Here is a 20829-nt window from a genome sequence, read left to right on the forward strand (position 1 = left end):
AGATATGGTGTTCAACAAAATACTAATACTAAGCCTATAAATTATTGACACTTTCCTCCTCTAATACATTCTTTTATAAAGAGTATTTCCAAATGTGTTTTCTCATTAATCATTCTTCTAAAAGCAAATTGCAATCGATAGACTCTAAGAATAACTCTCCGATTACACTTCCAGACCAAACGTTATGCAAGCCAAAATCAAAGATTAATTATATTTTCACTTTTAAAAAAATCTATAATAGACAAATGATCCCGGCTCATATTGCCGATGCAGTATGCTGATGTCCTAACTTTTAATTGGCCGTACTATTTTTGATGGAAATAGATCGGCTATAATTAGTTTTCGAATCACTGGGTGGTATACAGTTGCATCAGCGACCGATGCAGAATAACCAAATTAATATGTACGTTACCGAACGTTTTGCGAATATTGCATTTATTTTTTTTTAAATTATTAAATGCACCCGTGGGGAAATTTATTAATATTTCCACACGTAAGAATTACCATATTAATCAATTGGGGAATTTTTAGATTCTTAAAGGCACTATTTTTTAAAAACTATGGCAGCAATGGTGGACACGAAATGTAACGAGTATGCCATATCACTGGCCTGGGAATACAAGCGCTGTTGCCATAATATAGATTATAAAATAAATATAAATTATATAGTGATGCCACGAAACTTGTTTTTTAAAAAAACTTTATTCAAATAGAAAACGACTAATCTAGTACAGAGTTAATTCAGAACTAATTTTTTAAAACAATTAATCGGGTAAAATGCTGAACCGTTAAATATAAAATAATGATGTGGTAATATAATATGATATAACTTATATATATAATAGGCGATTTTATTATAAACAATTGTCATCAACTCGATCACCTTGACATCTACTAAGTAAGATGTTAATGCGAACAAAGAACTACTGCAGAATGACACGACATTAATTGCTTATTTGTTTTGATTTATTTTAATTGTAAGACGCCATAAGAATATACATATAGTTTCCGTAAAAACTAGGTCTTTTAATACAGGGAAAATGCGTTAAGAGCTTTTCGGAGCAAGGCCATCGGGAGACAAAAGGCTTTTATCTTCCACAAGGGGAAGAAGAAAAACAGCAATTTTTAAGATAAAATTCCATTTTTTTTCTCGACGAAATAACTTAATTAAATTACTATAGCGGTTTTCTTTGTAGGAAAATAACTGTTTCAGTTTTCGTTTTTGTTTTTATTGCAATATTAATTGGCTAAGGTTAAAGCTCTGTCGAGTGTGCACATTTGCATACAAACGTGATATATTTCAATTTCAATATGGTTGGTTGTTTTTATTAATATTTAGTGCGCTTTTACTCGTATTCGTTTGCAAATTTCACCGTTTTAAATAAAATAAACGATTAGAGTGTAAATACGGGGTTATTTAGGTTAAATGAATAATTAATTATTATTTAGCCAAGTGGAAGTTTGTATAGTTCATGATGGTTGCTAAAAACCGAAACCTTGAATTTTCTTATTCAAATTATAGCCAATTAAAATAACGTTATATCCATCTGTCTACTACGGTCTGACACAATATGGTTGTCGTCAAAGGTTTATCTCTCTTAGACTGATTGCGAATTGTAATTTCGGTGTAGCGGCATTTGAATTCAATATTAATTTAAAAAATTACTACAAATCACTGAAATAAAATGATACATTATTTTAAGTGCTTTGATATTTTTTCAAATGTTAAGGCATGGCATACTTAAAGAAGAGAAACCTAAAATATAATGAAAAATCATTTTTAATACCTGGAATAAAATCAGGAATTACTTTAAATGCCTGGAATACAATTCATGAAAAAATGTTTGGAATACATTGAAAAATCTATTTTATATCCCTGGAGCACATTAAATATTTCGTCAACCGTCTGGAATATAATACAAATTTATTTAAAATATTTTAGAGACAAAAAAAAAATTCCACGAATAACATGAAAATTTATTTCATTGCCTGAAATTAAATTTGAAATAAAAATTGCTTGAGAGATGTAAAAAACAATTTTAAATGTCTGAAATTCAAAGAAAATTTATTTTACATGCCTAGAAGATTTAAGAAATGATTTAAAATGCCTGAAATATAATAGAATTTCATTTATATATCTGGAATACAACATTTTTTTTAATTTGAACGCCCAAAAGACATAAAATATCGCGTTAAATATTTGGAATGCAATGAAAATTTATTTTAAATGCCAAGAATACATATTAATATGTAAAATTCCTGGAATTAATTTTTTTAAATGCACGAAAATCGGCAAAACTTAATTTAAATGCATGGAGTACAACACATTTTTTTAAAATGCCCAGAAGGTATAAAACAATCCATTAAATGCCTGAAATGTAATGCAAATTTATTTTAAATACCTGAGATACATAAGAAAACGTCAAATTCCTTTAATAACTGAACTAAATTGAATTTGTTTGAAATATTCGAAATAAAATTTAAAAAACAATCAATGAAACATGTACACTGGTAATATAGTAATTCAAATGCTTGAAATGCATAAAAAATGTTAAATTCCTGGAATAACATAAGAAAATATTGCAAATGTAGGAAATAATATTGGAAAAAAAAATTCCTTAAAGATGTAAAAATTACTTCGAATGCCTGAAATAAAACAGATTTGTTTGAATGCCTGAATACAATATAATTTTTTAAATGTCTGGCATATGATATGAATTAATGTTAAATGCCTGTGAGACATAAAAAACCTGGTCAAATTTCTGGTATAAAATGTCAAATTATTTCAATTGCCTGAAATACAATATTCCTTTTTTAATGTCTGGAAGGCATAAAATATTCGTTAAATGCTGCGAAAAACATACAAGAATTTAAACTCTTGATATACAATTAGAAATAATTTGATTTTAAATATCTGTGAGACGTAAAGAAACGTTCCTTCAAAACAATTCTAGAAGTCGTCAAAATTATCGCTTAATACATTAATAAAATATAAGAGAAATGTATGTCGGAAATACCAATTTTTTAAAGGCCTGGAAGACGCAGATAATTACTTCAAATTCCTGGAACACAATACCATTCCCTTGAACCCCTTTAAAACATAAAATATTACCTCAAATGCCTCGAATTCCATGGAGATTAATTTTGACTGCCTGGGAGACAAAAAAACGCCAAATTCTTCAAATAAAATAAATAATGCGACTCGATTATTTTCAATGCCTGCAAGGAATAAAATATTACATCAAATTACTGAAAAAAAAAATGAAAAATTGCTTCAAACGCCTGAAATAAAATATTTAAAAAATTATTGCCTGGAATATCATAAAATTATTATTACATGCCTGGGAGGCATAATGTATTACGTCAAATTTGTGCAATAAAATAGGAAATTATTTCAAATGTTTGGAGTAATTTTTTATAATGCCTGGAAGATAAAAAAAGTCACTACAAAAGCCTGTTCTTTTATTCATTGTAAGGCATAAAATATGCCAAATATGATGAAATTATATTTTAAATGCCTGGAATAATATTCAATGCCTCGAGGGCGAAAAAATTATGCCAAATACATGGCAAATACAATAAAATTTATAAAGAAATTAATGCCTGGAATTGAATGAAAATATATTTCAAATGTTTGGGAAACATAAAATCGTGATAAAAACTAAAACTCGTCAAAAAGAAAATTTTATTTTCTCTCTATCAAGAATACTTGATTTGGCCATTAATAAAAAACAAAACAGTATTAGAGCGTCGTGGTATAGATAAAGAGAACTGATTTAGGTGAACCATAAAATAGAACGGGTAATTGCAGGCCACCAGAAGGTCTAATCAATATTAAATTAAATGCAGGAAAGGGAAATCACGCGGTAGCGAAATATGTGAATTGCACTCGCTTCTTGGCAAGATATAAGGAAGGAAACGGCACAAATATGAGTGTCTTGTTTCAATAAATTGTTCGTTTATATTACACAGGGTATTTCAATGTCAATATTCAAGCATTTTGATTTTAATACTGTATTCTCAACGTAGACACATTGTACTTGTCAGAAATCATGTTTAATGGATGAAATGTAATGGAATTGCTTTGCTACCTGATTATTTATTAATTTTATTACAAATTTCTTCACAAACTCAGAAAATAGAAATATAATTTAACTACGAAAGCAGGTATTTTTGAACAATTAAATTAAGATATTTTAAAAACAGTTCCTTAAATCAGACTATTGCAAGAGTAACTTTTTTTTACAAATTAAATGGAGAATCTGTTAAATCAGTTGACTTCTTATAAAAAAAATATTTTATTACCTCGCAGATTTGAGGCAAAAAAGGACCAAGTCCCTCCGTATGTTACGCTGGAAATTTTTTAAAAAAATTGGCTCCATCAGTATTTGATAATTCACTACAATAACCTGTATGCGAAATTTAATTAAAATTGAGCTGGTAGTTTAAAAGTTATGACAAATAAACAAACGCCCTGTATCTGTGTTATTAAACATTTCTGAGAAAAAAAATATAATGAAAATCTATTTCTTTTTAAATTTTCTATCACGTATTAAAATTAATGACGTTTAAACTGGACCACCCTGTATAAATGCATACAAATAAATTGCCACGTTATCGAAAAGAAATGTCAGCCATGGCAATCAATCATTTGCGTGCCAGACCACGAAAACTCAGCTCGTATATTAAATAATAAGACTTTTGTACTCGGGAAGTTGTTCCTACGAAAATGTTTCTGTCCATATTACTGAGCTGTCGTAGCGAAAAGCTCACCAGATTTGCAATGCAAGACGTGCCTTTCGCTCCCATGATACGTCTTTAAAAGACTTATTACCGCATGCTCTAAGACGTTATTTCGTCCCGGACACGCCTGGTTAAAGATGTATCGAGCACCGAACGTGATAGAGACTTATCCCCGGCTTAAACGCCGATCCTACCGATGGGAAAGGACTTTTATCTCTAAATCGAAAAGGCGAAATTGGGCTCAATAAAAGTATCTTTTCTGGGATAGACTTGAAGTGGCAGATTTATTTGAGTTGTATCAGGTAGGTTTATCCATCAGAATCTATTTTTTTTTAATTTAATTATTAATAGCGTCCACTAGCGCAAAATACTAAGATTCATTGCACATAAATGCACATTTTGGAAAATTTTGTTTATTTGCCCACCATATTAATTGGAATACCTTATACAATGTACTCAAAAAATAATGAAAAACAAGGCATAACATTTACAGGATTTCAAAGTATCTCTCAGTGACTTATTAATAATGTTAAAGGGAAATTTTGTGAAAAAATCCCCTAAATCAAAATTGTTCTATTCTGGGGTACCTAATATAATTTGACATAGCTCTCACGGTATTTTAGACAGTGACGTAGATATACGAAGGAAGAAAGGAAGGAGAAAGTTTTTTTCTATGAAATGGAAAATTTGTTGAAATGCCCTTAAAACTCGAGATATCTGACATATGTGAAAAATTATTTCCCATCCTTGACAGACCAAAAGGAATGAAATCAAACATTGCCTCAAACGCCTAAAATATATAAAGAATTATTTCCAATTCAAGGGAGACATTCAAATCTTAGAATAAAAACAAATGTATTCAAAAGGCCCTAGAAATTAAACGAAATGCAAAAATCGAAAAAGTTATTCTACTGCCCTTTCTCACTCTATCTTTAGCATTATAATCCAGGGTGGGTCATTGTTGCCTTTACAATTTGCCTCAACTTTTTACGGTCCTTCATTAGGTCCTGGTTCGATATTTAGTAAGTCAGTTGCAATATTATCTTTCCACTTCATCCTTGGTTCTCCCAGCGGTCGTTCTCCTTCTCAGGTCTTTTCCCATATATTATCACTTAATTTTCAATATATCTGGGTGGTTATAGTTACTAGTACTTTCCATTCTATGTTAGTTCCTAGTCGGTATTGTTGTGTGTTATTGTTCTTAATTGGTCCATATATTCTTTTAAGAATTCTTCTTTCTGTGATTTTTAAACGGCTTTCGTTTTGTTTCGTCATCGATGTTTCTCATGCATATGTGAAAAAATTTTTAATTACCTACTGCGGCTAAGATTTTTATATTTTTGAAGAGCAAAACAGACTGATATCTTGCATTCTATTATTAATTTCTTGGCGATCGTAGCTTCCAAATATTTACACTGAAGAACTCTCTCAAAATTGTAGTGGTCTATTGTCACGCTCCATTACAATCTATCTTGTCGTTCTGTTTTTGTTTAGCCATATATTTTGGTTGATCTTCCTTGGTTCGAAGTCCAACTTCTTTTGCAGTCTTTTCCACTTTTATGAACTCGTCCATGACACTGACAGATGTGTAGTTTCTACTATATCATCAACGAAAGTCAGCACTATATAAGGATAACGTATCTCCCTGCTTAAGACCACTGTTAATTATAAAATAGATCGACAGTTTTCCTTCAAGTCTGACTGCACTTCTAGATCTCTCTACATAACCTTTTGTAAGATTACCTAACTTTGTTGGCATGCCGAGTTCTGATCATATGCTTGCTTTCAATCGATAAATAGTTGGTGCAATATTTTCTTAGAACATTGAAAGACTAGAATTAGTATACAACATTCGTGTTTGAGTTCAACATATGCACAGAGGCAACGGAGGTATTTTACAAACATATTCACCGATTCTCTGTTGTCAGGTTGACACGCATTTTCAAAAGAGGAAATTTTCAGTTATATATCAACACATGTAAGAATGTTAATTTAACTTATTGGTGTTAGATTTTAGATTAAAAATAAAAAGTAGGAATTGGTATATCTTATTGTAAGCACCAAAAATAACATCTTTTCTGCTGATCTTTTCACAAGTAAATAACGATACTGTCATCATATCAAGGGAGACACATCATCATAATTATACAATAATTATACTATAACTATTAACTATAATAATTATAAAATATTTAATTTCTATAAAAAATATTTTTATTAGATAGATACATTTACTCTAATGAAGCACGTTAAAAAAAACGCATAAAGAGTTCATAAACGGTAATAGTGTTTATAATTTAAAGCATAATCTATTATTAATAATCAATATCATGTAAATATTTTTTGACAACGCCACTGGTAAAGATTTCTTGTGTCGGTAGAATCAACAATGCGATCGAGCGGCGCGGCGTTGGGAACATAGTCTTGTTTTGTGCCTGTAAAATAAGACACATTTTTATGATACTATAAAGTTTTTTTTGCTATTTCTACATAAGCACTTGGCATCATTGTTCAGAGATGTTGCAAGCAAACAAACTGCCCATAGATCCACTACAATGCTATTTCTAGCCTTTCAATATTCTAAGAAAGTTCTGTTGTATTCCTAACATTTCTTTAAAACCATCCTGGTAATATCCCAATTGATACTCTACACTGGCGCTCAGTCGTTTCAATAACATTACGAAGAACACTTTACATCACGTGTTAATACCGTATATGCCTCTATAATTTGTGCAGCACATTTTATTGCCCGTATTATATATGGGTAATATATCACTTTCGTTCAAGGTGATTGATATTTCTTTTCAAATTTGGCAGATGGACTCGTAGACTGGTAGAAAGCAAGTTCTTCATTTTCCAGGAGCAATATTAAGTATCTTCTCCAAATTTCCATTACGCTTCATTTTCAATAAAATTACCTTCGCCATTTTTATACAACTTCTGGTAGATTAAATTTCTTTTATTTGGACTGTATAATGGTGTAAAGATAATAAGTAATTACATAAGTAAATTTTGTTGTGGGATTTGTTTAAATTTTTTCCGTACATCCTGTAAGGTGCGATGCGGGAGCGGATAGACGAGGGTTTTGGGTCAGAGGGTTAAGAAGTGCTTTGACAAGAGCATTTCAGAGGGATAATTGCCTTAGCAAAGTTTCATTATGTTATATAAAGTTCTTGGAGGAAAATAGAAAAAGTACTTAAAAGCTTGTAAAAATTAGATCAAATTCCTGGGATGGCACAGAGAAATACTCTAAAAAATCAGGATAATGTAACGGATTACTTCTATGCTGGGAAAACATAAAAAATATCGTCAAATACCTGGAATTAAACGAAAAATTACCTCAAATGCCCAGAATAATATATGAAAAAGAATAATATATGAAAAAGCGTTTTCGCTTTTTCGACTCGAAGGCAATAAAAAATGTACTCTACTCCAAAAGCTGGAAAAAAATCAAGAAATCGCATATGCATAAAATATATAAAAAAATATTTCATATTCATGGAAAACGTTAAATTTCTGGAAGAAATTAAAAAAATATTCAAAAGGCTATAAAAGCATTAAATACCTAACAAAATAATAAAACGAAATGAGAAATACCAAAAATAAATTTATCGGGATATTCCGTCAGAAAAAAAAGAACCATTGTACTTGCCGACATGTGTTCTGCTTAAAGGACAAAAAACCCTTGATCCATTGGTATTTTTTTTCCTTTGGTTTTCTGGTTGCATAAATACGTGTCGACCCAGTTGTTTTTAACTTTCATTAAAATAAGAAGAAAAACTAGCCTTCTATACCGAAAAAAATCAACATTAATTAATCTAATGATGTAGCTAAATAAATTGCTCGTTTAGGGAAAAGAAATTTTTTTGCAGAAATTGACGACGTATCAATCGTATTATTAAGCATGCTGAAGTACACGATGAACCAAAGAATTACGTACTCGAGTCACAGTACTCGATTGCACCCTTGCTAAACACTATAAACTTGACTTGAAAATGTGGATTTGGAAAAAATAAAACTAAGTACTAAGCAATGAAATGCATGAACAGAAATCCTCTAAGCTCAATCAAGGGTTCAGGCTGCAATGGTGGTAACTTTCAGGATTTTCACTGTCAGTGACAATTAATGACATCTGTGAAAAAAATTAGGATGAAGGAGTGAGTTTAGGGTGGGTATCCATGCAAAACAGGAACAGGCTTCCAACTTTCTGCCAACTGTTATATGGAAAAAAGTCCAAGAACAACGAAAAAATAAGTTTGTATTGTATTCCAAAAAACTTCAATCTGGTAAGCATTGGCGGATAAAACTGACTCCAACAGATAAGACAAATATAAATAAATACATAATCTACAAAAATTCTTTATATATGAACTTATTGTACTATTTTATGCTTGGAAAAGTAAAGTTAAATAAAACACACAAGATATTCAGATGGAGATGAAATTTTTATTTTGTTTTAAAGATTGAATCATTCCATTATATATGTGAAACACAATATCATTTAAATGTTCACCGCGGGACCTCTGACAAACTTCAATCCTTTTAAGAAAATTTTCAATAACTTTTCGGCACATTTCAGGTGATATCTCAGCTAGAACTTCATGAATGTTGGCTTTAAGTTGTTAAAGAGTTTGAGGGTTATTGGCGTAGACACAATCTTTCGCATAGCCCCACAAAAAAAAATCCAAAAGTGTGAGATCACAGAATCTTGGGGGCCAATATATATCACCTAATCTTGAAATTAAACGTCCTGGAAACTTCTCTTGCAAAAGAGCTCGGTTGGCCTGTGTTGTGTGACTTGTGGACTCGTCCTGTTGGAACCACATGTCTTCCACATTTTCTTCTTCGATTTCTCTCCAAAAATAATTGGTCAACATGCTTCCATACCGCTCAGAGTTTACTGTTAGGGCTTTCTCATGATTGTTTTAAAAAAAATACGGATCAATGACACCACCAGACCATAATGCACACCATACAGTCACTTTTTCGGAATGCAAAGGCCTTTCTACGATCACCTGAGGATTTCCAGAACCCCATATGCGGCAATTCTGTTTATTTACGTAGCCACACAGCGTAATGAGCCTCATCACTGAAGAAAATTCTGCTCGAAAAATTAGCATCAGCAGCTTGTTGTTCCAGCACCCAATTTGCGAATGTTGGACTTTGTACGGATGGAGCTGTAAATCCAAATGCAAAACTCGCCACAGTGAGCCGTAAGACAAACCCAAATTTTGAGCACGCCGAGGAATTGACAAATTTGGGTCTTCCTCCACACTTTGAGAACCTTTCCAGAACCTGAGCCACAGCAGCGATATCGGTAACCGATCCAGTCTCTTCAAATTTTCTTACTGTGTTTGAAATTGTTTGCTCTGTAGGACGATTATGTCGACCGTAATCAGCTCATAAAGCTCTAAACGTTGACACATGAGAATCACCTTTTTTATAGAACAATTTAATAATTTTAGTACGTTGTTCGACTGTTAAACGGTCCATATTTATAAATGGCAAACCTTCAACCAATCAAAATTCTCAAGGAAATTTCTTAGAATTTTGATTATTGACGGGCTTTGTTAAAGAAACATTTCACATAAGTCAATTGGAGTACGGCACTCAACTGATCATAGTAAACTATACAGTGAGGACGCGCAAGTTGGCAGTCGCAACAAATTCAGGGGTGTGTTCGAAAAAAAAGCTCGGACACGTTAATTTTCATTTTTGTCCGATTTTTTTGATGATGAATTCACGTATACAGGGTGGACCAAAAATGAGCTACGACTATCAACTTAATTTTTTTAATAGAAACTCACATTTTTTCTTTATTTTTTAATTCTGTATAAAATTTTAAGTATATTTTGTATACCAGGTCCTATACCAACCCTCAATATTTATTAAGAAATTCGCGATTAATTTTTTTTATAAATAATCATGAATTTTTGGAACAGTTTATAAAAAAAAACAAAACAAAAAAATTAAAATAAATGTTCAAATTCTTGATAATTAACTTCCTGTCAGTAAGTAACCAAGGCGATATTCAAATTCTTGTAATACTTTACTTATTGTTTGAGGCCGAATTTGTTTTTAGCTCTAATTCTGTTTTTTAATTCTTTTAAACTTTCAGGTTTATCAAAATAAACTTTAAATTTTAGATAACCCCATAGATAAAAATCCAATGGGGTTAAATCTGGCGACCTTGCTGGCCATTCAATAAAACCTCCCCTTTCAATCCATCTATTTGGGAAAATGTTGGTAAGGTGATCTCGTACTGTTCGCGAATAGTGTGTGTGTGTGTGGGGGGGGGGCGCTATCCTGATGCAACCATATCGAATCTGCCGGTATAAATGGGTTTTCACCATGTTTTTTGTTTGTTTGTTTGTTTACACCCCTGAACTTTAAATGAATTTGTTCCAACTTGCGCGTCCTCACTATATCTAAATAACGTAAAAAAAGCAAAATCATGAGGTAATTAAACATCTATAAAAAATATGAATGAAGGGCATCAGTAAATTTATCATGAATATATGATAGGTCAATGAATGTAGGCAAGCTATTTTCAGTAATATTTATTCATTCGTGAATGAATTGAGGGACGGGACCAAATTCCACCATATATTCTATAAAACTATGGTCATTTGATAATTCTTTTTATCGATGTGTAAATTTAACATAAGATTTTAGTGGTAAGACTATGGGTCAATTAGTCTCAAGAAAGTGAGACGGTAAATTCCAGGCATTTTAATTATCTAATTTGGAAAAATGTAATTACAATAAATCTTTTGATAAGACAAATGCTTAAGCATGGGTCAATTGGACTTGTAATTTTTTGTAATGAAGTTTGTCAACTGGTCTCAAGAATATCAGGGGTACAACTATTTATTTCGAATTATTATTTTAGAAATATTTCTAATTTGTTAAAGAAACATTTTACGTAAGTAAATTGAAGCCCAAGCCTAGACAAGTGATGTAATTTAATTGAATCATTACCGTGCCCAGATATTAAATCATTTATAGAGGGTGTTACAAAAGTCTAGTCCGCTGATTCAGGGGCGTAACATGAGCTTCATTTTAAGACAAAAGTTTAAATATTTTTTCCTATAAGCCGCCTTCTAAAGAAGATATGACGATTTAAAGATGGCGCTGGTAAACTGATTTTTTGCTCATAATTTTTGAACTAACCATCACAAAGGTATGGCATAAGAATTGCATTCGGCATAATCCCCATGAACCAAAATTTTAAAATTGTCAGTGGAATAGGATGTAGACGGGCACATGTACCGTTTTCGAGCAAAGAGCGTTTGAAGAAAATACGCATGAAATCTTAGTAGTCGATCAGAAAAAATAAGTTGCTCACGGAAAGGTCAAACTCGCTACCCTGTCTCACCAAACTGCATTTAGTTGAAATTGAATTACTTAAATAATTTTTTAAAATTTATGTTAGCTTTATCTTACAAATTTTTCATTTACTGTTAAATACTAATCAAGACGGGATATTGGATTATAGCTATAACAAAATGATGAATATTATATATCGGAGCGTGAGGAAAATATTCATGAAAACTACGTAAAACTACAGAGCTCAAGATAGAGTCAAATGTTAAGAATGTATATATTATATTTGATTCTAATCAAGTGTTCGTAAAACCCATAAAATATATCCCAAATAACCAAAGAAAAACACGTGGAAGGTTAGCGAGTCTTACGGAACAATCCTTTACCTGTATACTAGGTAGAAGCCCTCGTCGCTAGGAAATAAGTTCTAGGCTGAAAATATACTAAGTCGCATCGTAATTGACATCATTACTTTTTCGATTTTTAGCAGTTTCATGTAGACTGATGTATTATAAAGCACGGTAATAAAATGCTGCTTTTTTTAGATGCGCCATAGTCGCCCAAAAACTCTTTTTCACTGTACCGTAAGTGACCCAAGAACCATTTTATATGGTTAAGTGTGACAGTACGAAAGTGACACGCGGCTGGAGATGAATATAAATAAACAGAAAGGCGGATTTACATTATGCACTGGCGTTATGAGTCAGTCATTTTTTTTAAGAACAGGCTTATCCCTGACCGTGCAGTTGTTGTTTACAAAGATGCTACTTTTATTTTCGAATTGCCAGAAGTTTTTAGCATGATCACTTTTAATCAAGCAATCTTATTTTAGCTAAAGTAATTGAAAAAATTGTTACATGTATTAACTAGAGGAATATTTTTAGGTTATGTAGATCAGCTACGCTGGCATTTAATTGTGCATTATGCACCGTTGCCTATTAATTATTTTCTTAACTTACAATTAACTAAACTGAACAAATCCTACCCAGTTGCCGACGAGATTTATCGATTTATTAAAAAACCGTAGGAGTATCGTCAAGGCAAAAAAAAAACTACAAATTAATTTTATTTTCCACTTGTTGCTAAGAGTATTTAACTAATAATTACCAGATCTTACGCAACCGCGGTTTATCACACATTTTACTGCACGCACACTTACGATGTTGCTAATAGCGGTTTAAGGCCATCGCAACAAAGACCGATTAATTAAAATCTAAACAAAACAGAATACAAAAAAAACGTAAATCGAGTGCCAGAAACTCTATTAAAAAACGCCTTGCAAAAAATAGATTCGCGCGTATATGCAAGCAGCTATTTTTATTCAGTAATTAAAAACGTGCATCAGCATCGAAAAAAAAAGCAGCGAACACGTGTCACATAAAAATTGACCTCACGCCCATCAATCTTTATGAGGTCACCCTGTATTTTCGATAAACTGTTAAATTGTGATTTTTATGTAATTCTCTCACACTGCTAACACCTGGTGTTTAATTTACAAGCCAAACAAGTAGGTGATGTCACTAATATGTGTAATGTTTTTGTTCAAAATTTGCGTGAGTGGGTTAATATTTTCCGAGTCAATATTTAATTAAACTTTCGATATTTTCATCCTATTTTTTAGTCCAAAAACCAGAGTAAATGGGCAAAATGAACTAAAAATTTCAACTTTTATTTATTTTTACTAATTTTTGGATACGTATTATTAATTATTCCAGACCCAAGGAGAGGAGTTCTAAGGATCCAGAAACTTCTCCTCTCCTCCATGATTTTTTTTTTGTGAATTGATATGAAAAAAATAAGCATCAATGAAGACACTAAAAATTACATTTTTAAGTTTCGTGGGGTATGCAAATCTGTATTACGAACGAAAAGGAAGAAATGATTACATTTTTATGATTATTACTGTGTATTGCTTTGTAATTTTTTAAAAATTTTGTAAAAATCCACCTGTAGGGTAAGTCCCCGGGATGGCCATACGGGAGAGATGGCCAATGTCGGAAAATTCCACTAAGCAAACGTATTTATATCCGCGAACGGTACTTTCTGCAGTCAGTTGCGTTCAAACATGTAAACAGTGACGATTTCCGAGCCGAATTGTGCCCATCAGTTGAGTTTTTTTTATAAATAGTTTTCGTAGGTCTCAAAAAATGATGTCTTTTATGGTAAGGACTATAATTTTTGGCAGAGTAGTATTTAAAGTGGTATTTTGGCGTTGATTAGTTAAATATAAACGAAAATATGTTCCTAACCTCAAAATCGTTATTCAGCTTGTATATAAATTGCTTAAAAAGGGATGGCCATCTCTACCGTACAATAGGGAGAGGTGGCCAAATTGTTTTTTTTGGTATGGATGGCCAGTATTCAATGCATTTTTTAATCGACAAATCTAGACTTAGGCCGCGTTATGGGCGGCGCTGCTAGTTTTTATTTTATAAGACCAAGGCAAATTATTTGGAGATTTCATTCAACAAACTACACAAAAAGTACGCATCAGATTTGGTTGAAATTCATTTACAACAACAATCCTAAAAGGGTTATCTACAATCCCAGGTCTGGAATTTTTCATCTTTTGTCTACCTGTGTAGTTAATAAATTCCGAAAAAAAATCAATATTCGGCAGGCTTAGGCCACCAACAATACATCAATTTTTAAAATGAGATTAAAAATCTACAAGGCAAAAGATCAAAAATCGCACCCCTGGGAGAGATACACTTTTTAGGAATGTTCATGTCAAATTTCAACCAAATGTGATGCGTACTTTTTGCGGGGATGTTGAACGGGATCTACAAATAATTTGCAATGGTCTTATGAAAAATAAAAACCAACATAGCCGACCAGAACGCGGGCTTAATTTCTTAATGTCATGACTACTTTTCGTCTGTTTCAGACAAAACGCCAACAAACTACAAACGAAAATCGGCATCGACCAGGGGCTCCTGGAGTGAAAATGATTTAAAGGATGCCATGCATGTAAGAAGCGGGTCATCGGTTAATGCCGCTGCGCAGAATCATGGTGTACCACGAAGGACTCTGGAAAGAAGACTGAAAAAAATAATGCCTCTAAGGGACGCATGGGCCCCGAATCGCTTCTGGGTGAAACCAACGAACTTAAGTTAGCAACACATTTGAAAAAAATGCAGAAATCTGGTTTTTCTTTATGTATTGATGATGTTTGTCGAGTAGCATTTTTTTTTGCTGAACAGATCAAAATACCGCATAGGTTCAATAGAGAGAAAGACAGAGCAGGTTACGACTGGTTTAGCTCTTTTTTACGCCGGCATCCAGATTTATGCTTAAGAAAAGCAGAAGGAGTATCAATTGCACGAAATCAGGGAATGAATAGGCTAGACGTTGAAAACTATTTTGATTTGCTCCAAACCACCCTAGAAGAAAATGAGATTTTTAATAAACCAGGGTATATTTTTAATACCGATGAGACGGGGCTACAAATGAATAATCGTACTGGTATTATTGTTGTTGCCGAAAAGGGTTCTAAAAGTGTGTCTATGACCACGTGCACTGAAAAGGGGGAAACGATATCTTGCATTGCGTGTTGTAATGCTGAAGGCATGTTTCTTCCGCCGGCTTGTATAATGAAAGGCAAATATAAGAAAGCAGAATATGAAGATGGAATGCCACCCGGGTCGGTTCTTTATATGTCAAAAAAATCAGCGTATGTTAACACCAGCATTTTTATGATGTGGCTTAAAGACCATTTTATACCACGAAAGCCCGCTGGTAAAGTCTTGCTGATCTTGGATGGTCACGCTTCGCACTGCATTTCAGTGGAATTGCTCGAGATAATGATGTAATGTTGCTGTGTCTTCCAAGTCACACAACGCATTACTTGCAACCGCTAGATAGGGCAGTCTTTAAATCATTAAAATCATATTTTTATAATGCCTGTCACCAGTGGGTTCGTGATAACCCTGGAAGAAAATTAACCAGACTACAATTTGGACAAACGCTTTCAGAGAGTTGGAGAAGAGCGTGCACAGTATCGAATGCGGTCTCAGGATTTAAATCTTGTGGAATTTACCCATTTAACCCTTCTGCAATACCGGACCATGCCTTTTCAGTTTCAGATCTCATTGGAGAAAATTCACAAAAGTCGACATGAAATAATACTCAGCCCTTGGCGTGTGAACCGCAACCACCTACAAGTGCTCAAGCAGATATTAAAATAGCCAAGAAAGGACAATTAATTAACGAACTTTCAACAACTTCTCAGCAGACACGCGAAGAAACCTCACCGATACCAAGTACGTCCAAAACAGATGTTACCCCTGGTACACTTTTGGAACAAATTTCTCCGGTTCCAACTTTATGAGAAAAGATTAAAAGAGCTTCCAAAAATCTAGGAGCTGTTTTGACTACAACGGAAAATATTAATGCTGTTAGAGAAAGATGTTTGAAACGAAGAAAAAATGCACAACCCAGGGAAATAAGCCAAAAGAAACAATTATCACGTAAGATTCTACAAAAATCAAATAGATTCAGTTCGAGTTCGGAGTCAGAAGGTGAGATGGTTTTAGAAGCGATGGCGAAGAAGACAAATTTCAATGAAAATGAATGCGTTGGATGTCTGGAAAACTACTTTGCAACTAAAAGGAAGGACGATCGGATACAGTGCGTTTCGTGTAGCCGTTGGCTAACCTTATATATGTCAAACCTTTATATTTATATTCCTCTCTACTATATGTTTAACCAGTCTTTAAACTCTGGAATTTTCCCTGAAGTATAGAAGCTCTCCTACATTACTCCTATCCACAAAAATGGTGATAAGTGCAATATTAAAAACTACAGACCTATAAGTATTTTATCAGCAATACCCAAGATATTTGAACAGTATGTCATGCAAGTGCTATCAACTCATTTCCAAGGTAGAATATTCCATCAACAGCATGGGTTTATCCCCGGTAGGAGTGTAGTTACCAACTTATATTTATTCACCAACTATATTTTTAAAGACTTTCAATCAAGGCTTGAGACCCATGCTATATACACGGATTTTAGCAAGGTCTTCGACAGGGCAATTACTCATTACTACTTTCAGAGCTCTCTATGTATGGCTTGTCGGGGACCTTGCTGAAATGGGTGTCCACCTATCTAACTGACAGACAGCAACAAATAAAAAGAGATGGTTATCTTTTGGGTCAATTGCTAGTCACACCTGGTGTACCTCATTGGTCTCATTAAGATCCTCTTTTCTTTATTCTTTTCATTAATGACCTTGGAAAATTGCTTACTTGTAACCTGATTTTTGCTGATGACCTCAAACTTTTTACCAGTATAGCATCTTGCAATGATGTGCTTAAACTTCAAGATAATTGTGACATTGTTTTTTTGTGCCAGGCAAATGATATTCAATTAAGATTCAGTAGGATCTTGAATAAAATGCCAGTTGTGTATTCAATTAACAATGTAATTCTTGAGGTGGTCAGTGTAATTAAACACCTGGGTGTGTATCTAGATTCCCAAATGACATTTCATTTTCACTATGAAAATATTATTTCAAGAGCCAACCGAATGTTAAGCTATATCAAACGGTCATGCAAAGATTTAGAACATTCGAAAAAGAGAAACAGACAAACGAATGACAGAGCTGCCAAACTAGTCTATGTATCCCATAATCAAAATTTGCTAAAGAAAATGGAAAAAGGCGATGAGTCAATTTTTATTTCGGAATCTAAGATTTTGAGGCAGTAGACGTGCACGATGAAGATGTTGAGTGTGATGATAGCGATGAAGAAAATATGCCTCTGGCTGAACTTCTCCATCAAAAATAAGATTTTTTTTCAATAAGTTTAATATTATTTTTCTTTATTTGTGTTTAAATGTAAGGTATTCTGTGTTTTGTTACTGTTTTACTGTGTTTGTTATTTTCCTATATTTTTTAAAGTTTTTTTATGTTTCCAATATTTCCATATATTTCAGAAAATATTTCCGGAAATTTTACAACACTAATAATTCTGACTTAAAGTCTTCGACTACGATTGCAGTAAGAACTGACGCAATCCGATAATTTCCCCCGCATGATTAAGAAAACGCTTTTCATTGTTTCAAGCCTCAACTTAAGGCTGTTGAACTTAAAAAAAGACACCGAACTGGGTCAGATTACAATGCGAGGTAAAATTTATTAGGTACACGAACTGTTATCAGACTCCCGGTGGGTTAATTACCGTTTAAGCTTAAAATAGGCATTTCAAAAAAAAATAACTATAAAACAGCATGCAATTATTGCATATTTTGCACAATTAACACATTTCGACAAAAAAGGCAAAGTTAACCAAATTGTATACAATTGAAATAGTGTAGAGCCAACTTTTGATAGTGTAATGTTACACTTTATTCTTTATACGTAAACGGCAAGTTTTCTGTTATCGGAAAAAATTACCTGCTTCGGGCCGAGTCAGGCTTTGCAAAAAGTACTTGCAAGGGTACCACATCGTTTCCTATTCCAAACAGTAAATGCACATAACGATTATATGAAATTTACACTGATATCACTAATCATTTTTTTCGATATAACCACTTACGTACGTGCACTAATAACATTTCACTGCGTACCGAATGATAGCAATAATAATAATAAATAATAATTATTTGAACCTAATAAATTTGCCACTAATTAAGGACTGTCTGGGCCACTTTTCGTCGCATAGAACCGTTTTGCGACTACATATGGAGGGGACATGGGGGTCATAACGTGCCTGTATCAGTATATATTTTTTTCCTTACAGGTAGATATGCATTAGAGGGCAGATAAGAGAGTACCTAATCTACACTATAATTATAATGATTTTGTATGTGACAATGTTGCCAGATGATTCGCTTTTCTGAAAGATATATATAGCAACTGTCAACTGTCAGTGACTGATGTTGTCAACAAAATTATTGTCTTGTTAGTCTAAATAACCTCAATTAATACTGTCAAAAAATATGACATTTGATTTGTTTCAAATTGACAGTTGACGGAGAAGAAAGTAGCGATTTAAATGCTATAAATTAAAATTAATGGCAAGGTTAACAAATGATAGATTGCAGTTTCCAGACAGCATTATGCACCAAGGTTCGTCGAGGTTGAGTTGTCAACAGTGTCATTCTTCATAGTAAATATTAATAGACGTAACCTTAAAACACTGAATGCCTAAAATAAGCCTAGCTGCAAACCACAGGCGAGGTTGTTTGAGTTCACCATCTCTCAGACAGTGATGTCAAATCGACTTTCTAGTTTTTCATTCAATGTATAATTTTCTTAATCCACTACATATTTTTTTAATGTGTTATATTTTGTAACAGGTAAAAAAAAGTACTCTTTAAAAGTTTCGTTTATTTGCTGAATAATAATATATACTTTAAGAGCAATGAACAAAATTTTCAGAATAAAAAAAGATGCCTGACAAAAAAGTTGGCAACGTAGCATATCTCTATGTTTGCAATGCACGTATCCGATATTGCCACCTTGTTTTGTTTTTCTAGATATTTTTTCATATCTGTGAAGGTAGCGACCGATCGATATCCAGCAACCAAAAATCTAGAACGCAGCACATGTCGTTTGACAGCAACCTATTTATAGTCCGCGTCCGCTGTTATTTAATCGATATAATGCCCGTATCTCCTGAAATTCCCGAGGTACTTCATTATTTTTTTGTCCAGATATTAACAATTAATAACTAAATCGATTTATAGTTATTATAGACCTCTACATACTAAAGTTTTTTTGTGAAAATTACTTAAAAAGTCGAATGTTAAAGAAATGAAAAAGGCACAAAAAGGATTTGAATTAATCTTTTTTCTAAAATAAATATCTAAACGCATTTGAGATGAAAAGTTTTTTGGTAAAAAATTATTAAATTGTTAGATGTTAAAAAATATAAAGGGCTATGTAACACCGCTATAAGGAAAAGTTTTATCCATATCCTTTGGCAATTATAGTCGTTTATAACATCCAACTCAATAATTTTTAATCAAAAAACCTTAGTTTGTCGCGGTTTATACCCACTATAAACCGATTTAGTTATCCATTGTTAATATCTAGACAAAAAATTAATAAAACTCTTTTGGAATTCCTGGAGATACGGGCATTATATTGATTAACTAATAATGGGCGCCGACTATAAATTTGTTGCTGGCAAACGACATATGCTGCGTTCTCGATTTTGGTTGCTAGATATCGACCAGATACTACCTTCATTTTTGCACACATCAATTTTGCGGCATTTCGGGTTCGAATAAGCAATAAATTTGCTAGATTTTAATAATATACTTAATTACACATTTTTATTAATAAACACATTTTTTTTTAATTGTTCTGGATAAATAATATCCGAATTATAGTAATTAAGACTCTTTTACTATACTAAAAAAATAACCAAAATTACAAAAATAAAGAACTGCCTAGAACTAAAATTTAAAAAAAAAGTCTACAATTTCTTTAAAAATTTATTGTTTTGTATAATGAAAAAAATGTTTTTTAAATTAGATACAAAAAAAATCTTTATAAAAAACGTAATTAGTACAAAGTATGACCTCCATGCTGGTTTATGACGGCTCGACATCTATTGTTCATAGACAAAATAACGTTGTCGATGTTTTGTTGGGGTAAGTTTGCCCATTCCGCTATCAGACGCTCCCGGAAACGAAAGTCAGTGTAAATGTCACCCATCTGTGGAGTCATTCTTCGTTGGAGCATATCCCATACATGCTCAATTGGATTAAGGTCAGGAGATTGTGCTGGCCATGGCAATACATCAATCC

At 32.7% G+C, this 20829-nt stretch overlaps 1 protein-coding gene across 5 annotated transcripts in view; it reads right to left on the reverse strand.

The window, feature by feature from the left end:
• Positions 1-20829, reverse strand: part of LOC126743052 (serine/threonine-protein kinase tricornered) — a 221520-nt gene that overhangs the window by 91606 nt on the left and 109085 nt on the right. Inside the window, exon 1 of one of the 5 annotated variants that reach the window (XM_050450004.1) lies at positions 18467-18700. The exons of the other annotated variants lie outside the window; for them this stretch is intronic. Within the exon in view, the coding sequence (XP_050305961.1) occupies positions 18467-18518 (52 nt within the window). The 5' untranslated portion in view covers positions 18519-18700. Of the gene's footprint in view, positions 1-18466; positions 18701-20829 lie in introns of those variants that run through there. 5 annotated transcript variants of the gene reach the window in all.

This window comes from Anthonomus grandis, chromosome 1 (assembly GCF_022605725.1).
Source record: "Anthonomus grandis grandis chromosome 1, icAntGran1.3, whole genome shotgun sequence".
NCBI lineage: Eukaryota > Metazoa > Arthropoda > Insecta > Coleoptera > Curculionidae > Anthonomus > Anthonomus grandis.